We start from the raw sequence: 8,071 nt of genomic DNA on the forward strand, positions 1-8,071 counted from the left end.
AGAATCTCTCTTTTCAAACTGGTTGTCTGTGGTTCCTACCAGTTCTGTCCCAAATTCTGGAGAGTTGTTGAGTTTTCCTCTTTTTATTTTGAACATTATTGAACATTTTGGTTGAAAACATAAGAACTCATGCCAATTGAAAAGAAGGAACAGAAAAAAATAGTGGACAAAACAAAATAAAAAATATAGAGGAAAAACACATAAAGGAATGACTTTTCCCTTCATTACAATGAGTATAAACACTTTTAGAAACTTAATATCACCTCTTAAAATAAACAAACGATCTCTTCTTCACAAATCTCTCCTTTTATCTATAAGCAAATCCATAAAAGCCCATCTTGATGCCAGGAAAAGTCCAGAAAACGTTGCTGGAGATAATATATCTATTTTAAACTTGTCCAGATAAGCCAACGTTATATTCTTAAGTCCTTAATGTTTGTCCTAAAAATTCCTTTTGTTAGGGATTGAAAAAAACCATCTGGACCAGGAGTCTCCAACCTTGGCAACATTAAGCCTGGCGGAGTTCAACTCCCAGAATTCCCTAGCCAACTTTAAGCCTGGCTGGGGGATTCTGGGAATTGAAGTCCTGGCTTAAAGTTGCCATGGTTGGAGACCCCTAATCCCAACAATTAAACTTGCCTTGTGAAAGTTCCAAGTATCTGAAAAACGGTTAAGCAATTTCCAAAAGACGATATGAAGTATGCAACGGTCTCAAACCAAACTTGAGTAAATTAGCTTATAAGCCATCAAAGACTTTTATTGTGGTCTGCTTGGGAGGAGCAACTTTGGAGCCATCTGAAGCCCTGTCCACTTGTCCAGAGTGGAATTCCCAAGAGCCAAATCCCTCCATTGCTCCTTCATCATGACTACCTGCTTGGGCTGTGTGTTTTTCATGTGCGTACGTATGTTTTTCATGTCTGGCATTTGGGATTCAAGACAGGCAACTCTTAGAGATCTTTCTGGTGCAAAACCAAGCCATTTCCCCATATTGCTGGGGGCTCTGCTGCAGCTCCTTACCTGCCTACCTTCCTTCCCCAGCAGCTGAGGTTTCAGCCGAAGGGCAGGAAGGCGGAGAAACTGGCAGGTTGCCTGCCTGTTTCGTGACAACAAAATGCAAAAGCTTTGAGGTACAGGGAAAACAATCCTTGTCTTAGCTTGCCCCTCCTGACGCTTGTAGGGGAGGGGCACCAAGGTGGCAAGGTAGGAACCTGGAGTCCTGACAGCAGGTAGGGGATGTGGGTGCAGCCCTGTGCCAGTGTTTATTTTTCTCAGGAAATCGATCGGGGCGAGGAGGAGGAGGAGGAGGAGTGCCTTCATTTGGCAAAGGCCCCTGGGCACCGTTGTCATGTCTCCAAGCCATCTGTCTGTCTATCTGCCTGTCTATATCGTATCTATTTATTTATTGGACTTTTATGCCGTCCCCCTCCAAGGACTCGGGGCAGCTGGCAACATATAAAATTGATTATTAATATATATTGTTATAACATCCTGAATCCAATTAAAAGTGCTATTGCTAACATGTTGTAAGCCGCCCTGAGTCTAAGAAGGACGGCATAAAAATCAAATAAACAAACAAACAAATAAATAAATAATCAATACTCTAAAAACTCTAAGGCCATAAAAACACAAACCTTTTATGTATCCCCCCATTTGTCTTCAATAAAGATATTTTTCTTTTAAAAAAAAGAATATAAAAACATTTTTCCTTTTTTCTATTTATCATCTATCTATCTATCTATCATTTATCTATCTATCATCTATATCTATCTATCATCTATCTATCATCTCTATCTATCATCTCTATCTATCATCTATCATCTATCTATAAATACCAAAGGACTCTGGGAGTCTTACAACCAAACACATATAAAATACAAGATAAACCCCATAAAAAAACAATAGAGAACTATTTTAAATAGCGCTTATCAATTAAAACTGTTGGAAACCAGGCGTATCTTTCCTGGTCAGACCCCGATAGCGTGCCATCTGATCAATGACCGCAGGCCTGCTGGAAGAGCCAGGTCTTATATAAAAATGATAAATACAAAAAATAATAAATATTAAAATGATAAAATTCATAAAAGAGAGTTTTGAAAAAAGCAGCTGCATTCCACAACATCAATTTACTCCTTCCTGCCCAATCGGGCATCTTTCTTTTTGCCAGCTATTAATAAAGCAGCTAAATTCATATCCTGCCTCTTCCCCGTTTCCAAAATTAAGCAAAAAATGGGCCTTTTCCTGCCAGAGACTTAACGGGGCAGGATCAAAACAGAGGTCCGTGACATTCCTGGCATTGCGTGACTCCTTCCAGGGTAGGATTTCCTTGCAAGAATTCAAAAATGATCCTTCGGGGCTATAAATTGGAATTAAACCTGGACAAACGCCATGGCTAGTTTCGGACTCCACATTGGCTCTTTTTCAGCGGCAGCTGCTGACCTCTGCTGGCAGGAACGTGGCATCACAGCGGGCAGGACAGGCGACGGGAGAGGTTGTGTAGGGACAGCAACCGTATTTTTTCCTGCCCAGTGTGTTGAGTAAACTTAAAAGAGGGAGTCAGGAAGTAAACTGCATTTCCACCAGCGCCTCGTTTGATTTCCCTGGGGCTCATTTTCAGTTAAGACCCCTACATAAGAGCCTAAGAAGAGCCCTGCTGAATCGGGCCAAAGCCCACTAAGTCCAGCATTCTGTGTCCCACAGTCCATGGTGGATCCTGGGCAGAAAGAGAAAGCAAGACCCTCCCTTTCCCTTGACCCCCAACAAATGGGACCCAAGGGGATCCTGCCTGTCTCAACCAACATAGAGGCGGCACTTGGACATCCGTTACAATAACCACCTATGATACACTCGGCATCCCTGAATCTGTCTAATCCTGCCTTGAAGCTGTCAGGACCTCTTCTGGAAGGAAATTCCACCAACCAAGGACTCAAAGAAATATTTCCCTTTGTTTGTCCTCACTTTCTCACCTGTGAGCTTTAGGCAGGGCCCCCTCGTCCTAGTATTGAGGGCTAGAGAAAATATTTTTTCTCCATCCACCTTTTCTATCCCATGCATGATTTTATTCCCTTCGATCAAGTCACCCTTTAAACGCCGTCTTTCAAGGCTGCAGAGATCAAGGCCTTGCAACCTGGTTTCATAAGGGAGGGGCTCCATTCCCTTGGTCATTCCTGTTGCCCCTTTTTTGCACCTTTTCCAGTTCCATTACATCCTTCTTGAGGTGCAGTGGCCAGAACTGTACCAGACCTCTACCCTGGTTGCAAAGTTTCAGGCTACCCTGGCGGCCCAGATAAGGAGCTGGGCACAAAACCTTAACAATAAAATGCGTCAGTACTCGAGCTGCCAAATTCAAGGGGGCTCCAGCACCACAATTGAAGATAAAGAGCTGGGGAAACTCAAAAGCTCACATCTTTCGGGAAAATGAAAATAAGATGCTTCCAGATTCTTAAGATTATTTTTTTGGGAAGTCCAGGAGTTTGATTTTAATTTTTATTTAGGTGCTGGGATAAATCTCTGCCTCTAAGATCGTGGATGGAGAGGAAGCCTTCTCTCCCCCCCCCCCCTTGGAAAAACCCAAACCACCAGAAAGTCACAACAGCCAGATAAGATGAAACGATGGCCGGATGGTTCTTCTGCCTGGTATGTGGGTAGAAGGCAGCTACGAAAAACAGATGAGAAGGAAACGTGAAGGACAAAAATTAAAACGTTTATTCATTTAAATCATTGAACGTGACATTGTCCCGTGGCGAGTGGGCCGTGATGACTTCATCTCGGGGAGTTTCTCCCTGTTCTGGAAACGGGTGTGAGTGGGTGCGTGTTAGTGTCTCTGTCTATTAAGGTTTTTTTCAGTCCAACTATCACCTTTGCTCTTTGAGGCCCTTTTGTGACAGTGGTCGCCTACGCCTGTTGTTCCCGATGCCAAAATTGAACGGCCTCCCCTCCTCTGCTCTGCCTCAGCCCACCACTCCTATTTTAAAAGACAGCTGTCCTCTCTTTTCTTCAAGTGCAGAGGCAGTTTCCCCCCTGGACACCAGCTGCTGAAGATAAGAAGACCAAACTATGACTATCCCAGACTAGGAACACCTGGTGTGTAAACCTCAAGTGACGGGTTTGGGGAGGGAAAATGCTGGACCAAGGGTCCTCCAGCCACTGCCCTGACCTCCGAAGAGGTGCCGAGAAACCCAACGTAGATGAACCAGCCCCCTCATCCCCCCCCCAACCTTTATATGTGGCAATGACTCAGATCCCCAATTCATATCAAAGGAAAGATTTCCAGTTTGGGGAGACGCCCACGGTCTCTCCCTTTGCAGCCCGGCCCGTCTTGGGCACCCCCTTATCTCCTTGACTTCATGCTCTTGACCTCTGGGTTTGGGTACTCTGGGTTTTCAATCACCCCTTCCCCAAACTTGAGCTCCAGGAATTGGCGGTGGTTGTTGGGCACCAGAGCCATGAAGCCGGCAAACTCGATGGGCACCAAGGGCTTTAAGAACTGCTCGGGAAACTCCACGTCCTGCCGATGGTCCATCCAGGTGTCCTTGGTCATCACGCCGTTCTTGGGGTAGAAGGGCCAGAGGTCCACGTGCAAGTGGTTGTGCTCGCTGAACTGCACCCGGTAGAAGTCTCCCTCGATGGCCTTCTCCCAGACGAAGCCCTTCTCGTCCACGATGGAGCCCGACTCGGCGCTCCTGAGCAGTTCGCAGTTGGGGGCATCTTCCAGGTAGATCCCAAGGTCCACGTCGTAATCCCAAGGGATGAGGTCCTGGTGGCGGGCCGCCCCGAGGAGAGTGCCCCCCTCCAGCCAGTACCGGACCCCAGAGGCCTCCAAGACGCTGATGACGTATTTGGCGGTTTCCCTCAGGGCCTTCAGGCAGCAGGGCGGAGTCCAGCGGTCCAGGTAGAGGTATTCCGGCGTGTCGTCGTGGATGGTGCCGAAACACCGAGGCGTCTCCTTGCCGCACCCAAACCACTGCTGCTTGCCGTCTTCCAGGATCACCTGCTTGATGCCGAAATCCCGGAAGAGCTGCACCTAGAAACACAGAAACACAGAAGATGGACGGCAGAAAAAGACCCCCTGGTCCATCTCATCTGCCCTTACACTATTTCCTGTATTTGATCTTAGGATGGATCTATGTTTATCCCAGGCATGTTTAAATTCAGCGACTGTGGATTCTTCCTTCCTTCTTTCTTTCCCTTCCTTCCTTCCTTCCTCATTCCTTCCTTCTTTCCTTCTCTTTCCTTTCCCATTCATAGAAACATAGACATAGAAGATGGACGGCAGAAAAAGACCTCCTGGTCCATCTAGTCTGCTCTTGTACTATTTCCTGTATTTTACCTTAGGATGGATCTATATTGATCCCAGGCATGTTTCAATTCAGTTCCTGTGGATTGACCAACCACCTCTGCTGGAAGTTTGTTCCAAGCATCTACAACTCTTTCATTAAAATAATATTTTCTCATGTTGCTTCTGATCTTTCCCCCAACTGACCTCAGATTGTGCCCCCTTGTCCTTGTGTTCACTTTCCTAATAAAAACACTTCCCTCCCAAACTTTATTTAACCCTTGAACATATTTAAATGTTTCGATCATGTCCCCCCTTTCCCTCCTGTCCTCCAGACTAGACAGATGGAGTCCATGAAGTTTTTCCTGATACGTTTTATGCTTGAGACCTTCCACCCTTTTTGTAGCCCATCTAACCTGACTGGACTTGGCCAGGTTATCGGCTTTCCACTGGTTGTGGGAGGAGGTGAGCAGCGGCAAGTGGAAGAGAGAGAAGGGCCGGTCCAGGAGGTGGATGGCCCACCCTCGCAGAGCGGTCTGGATGAAGAGGGAGGTCAGCAAAGGTTTGGCCAGCGGCATGGAGAGGTTGAAGAGGCTCCTGGTCCGAAGGAGCACCACCGCTTTCCCCTTCAAGGCGGTGCAGAGCTTGGAGGTAGGCGGCGTCTTGCTGTACTCCGCAGTCCATTCCTTGAGGTTGACCTTCAGGTTGAGGCACCGGACGGGCAGTGGGGAGTGCACCGCAGCGGCCACCATCTCGGCTTTCCCACGGCTCCTCCTGAGCTCCTCCACCATCTCCTCCAGCTGGGAGGCGGACTCGACTCTCACCCCATCGGGGACCAAGGCCACGTACTCAGTCCTAACGTAAGTCTCCGGCCTGGATACGAAGGCCGGCTGAGCCAGGGAAGGCTTGAGGAGGACCATCTGGACGTTGGGCACCTTGGGAAGAATCAAGGGAGGGTAGGGCAAGGCGTCGGCTACCACCAGGATGGGCAGCTCCGGGTCCTGCTTCAGGAAAGACTGCACCACGCTGGAGACGTAGTTCTCGAAGTCCTCAAAGTCCCGGAGGAGGAGGGTGACGCCGGGGCGGAGGGGCCCCAGGTGCTGAGGGTAGCTGGGCTGGGCGTGGCCCCGGTGCCGCTGTAGGACATGCTGCTGGAGCCGGGAGATGTAGTAGAGGATCAGAAGGTTAATGGCGATGGCGGCAGCCAAGATGCCCTGGCAGAAGGTGACCCGCATCTTGGAAGGTCAGGGGGTCGGGGGTCGAGGGGTCCCAGCCTGTGGCCCGCAAAGGGTCCTGCAACTCCACACTCGTCCATCCAATGTTACTTCCACTAGTAGGCGGAGGGAAGAAACAGAAAGATAAATGTTAGATTTCATAAAAAAGGGATTTAGATTGTAGTCCGCCTGGAGGTTTTTATATGCTTGCCCCAAGTTTTATACCCAGAAGAAAAAAGACAACTCCATTTTCAAGAGACAAGGAGTTCTAGTTCTGCCTTAGGCTGGGGGACTATTATTATTATTATTATTATTTAGATTTGTATGGCGTCCCTCTCCGAAGACTCGGAGCAACCCGAGCCAAGGAAATAGTGTAAGGGCAGACTAGATTTAATAAATAATAATAATAATAATAATAATAATAATAGATGGGCCAATCACCAGGGGATTTTGAGTTCTAGTTCTGCCTTAGCCATGAAAGGCGGGAGACTTTGGGTCGATCCCTCCTCTCTCTCTCCCTCCGCCCAGCCCACCTCACAGGGTTGTTGTTGCATGGGAAACAGGGGGAGGGGGAGGAAGGGGTAGAGGCAGTCCTTGCCCTACGGCCACAAGCGAGGCCAGCATTTCTGCTGCTAAGCAAGGCAGCAGTTTATGACCTTTTTTTGTGGCACAGTCATTAAGTGAAACCTGTCCCTTCGGGAAGGTCGCAAACCCAGGGCACGGGATGCAGGGTCAGGGCAAACGTCCTAAATTCGGGCCAATTGTCCAAAGGGGCCAAAATTGGATCAAAATTGAGTCTACAGAGAGGGGCGGCATACAAATCTAATAAATAATAATATTAATAAAAAACGGTCACAAGTCAGGGTCATGGTTGCTTGGCTACCGTTGCTAAACAGACGGTTGTAAGGGCTACCTATAGCCCTGTATTAGGTATATCTGACCCCCTCTACCTATGTGGAGATTAAAAAAAAAACTATTTTAATATAGAATACTGTAATTAAAAAATATAAGATGTATTTTAATACATAATAATCTAAATAAGAGGCGTTGACTGCCTTGAGCCCCTTTATTCACCTCTTCCTGACTCTGAAACCCTCCAGGGGGCCAAAGAAGGCGGAGAAATCCCAGGTGAGCGCGCTCTGTGTATGCTCAGAGGCCCCTTTCCCCTCAGCGCTCGGCCCTCCGTTGCCGGGACTACGCATGCGCTGCCCACGCCACGCCCCTCCCCACACGGAGGAGGGGGGGTCCCCCGGCTGCCTCCACGCGTGGCACTTACGCATCCCCCGACACCACCATAACGCCTCCCGATTCAGAAAACCCGCTTGTGGAGGACACGCGTGTCCAGGCACCGTGAGGACGGGCTTCTATTTTCGCCCCCCCCCCCGCTCCCAACCGTCAGCCTGGGCCTCTCCCGTGATGCTTTGCGCGGCCCGGAGCCTTCACTCGCAGCAGCGCCACCTAGCCGCGGGCGGACGGACGGCGTTGCCCCGGAGACGGCGCTCGGCTCCGGTCGCCATAGTAGCCGCGGGTCCCGCCCCTCCTTTTCCGTGACTCTCCCCCGCCGCGCGCCTCAGGCTCACTTCCG

The 8,071-nt window shown here is 48.8% G+C and overlaps 1 protein-coding gene and 1 long non-coding RNA gene across 3 annotated transcripts in view; both read right to left on the reverse strand.

Moving 5' to 3' along the window:
* LOC139174405 (uncharacterized) overlaps positions 1–8,071 on the reverse strand; it is a 177,322-nt gene that overhangs the window by 109,028 nt on the left and 60,223 nt on the right. The window lies entirely within an intron of this gene.
* Positions 3,680–8,056, reverse strand: FKRP (fukutin related protein). Of its 2 annotated transcripts, none has more exons than XM_070764637.1 (3): positions 7,763–8,056; positions 5,689–6,602; positions 3,680–5,020 (listed from the first exon to the last, which is right to left on the reverse strand). In XM_070764637.1, exons 2-3 carry the CDS (start codon positions 6,505–6,507, stop codon positions 4,328–4,330), a joined length of 1,512 nt encoding a protein of 503 aa, XP_070620738.1. In that variant the 5' UTR covers positions 6,508–6,602; positions 7,763–8,056; the 3' UTR covers positions 3,680–4,327. The 2 variants fall into 2 exon arrangements, with proteins under 2 accessions (XP_070620738.1, XP_070620737.1); XM_070764636.1 differs by having other exon boundaries at positions 7,561–8,045.

The sequence above is a fragment of the Erythrolamprus reginae genome, chromosome 11 (assembly GCF_031021105.1).
Source record: "Erythrolamprus reginae isolate rEryReg1 chromosome 11, rEryReg1.hap1, whole genome shotgun sequence".
In the NCBI taxonomy this organism is placed as follows: domain Eukaryota; kingdom Metazoa; phylum Chordata; class Lepidosauria; order Squamata; family Dipsadidae; genus Erythrolamprus; species Erythrolamprus reginae.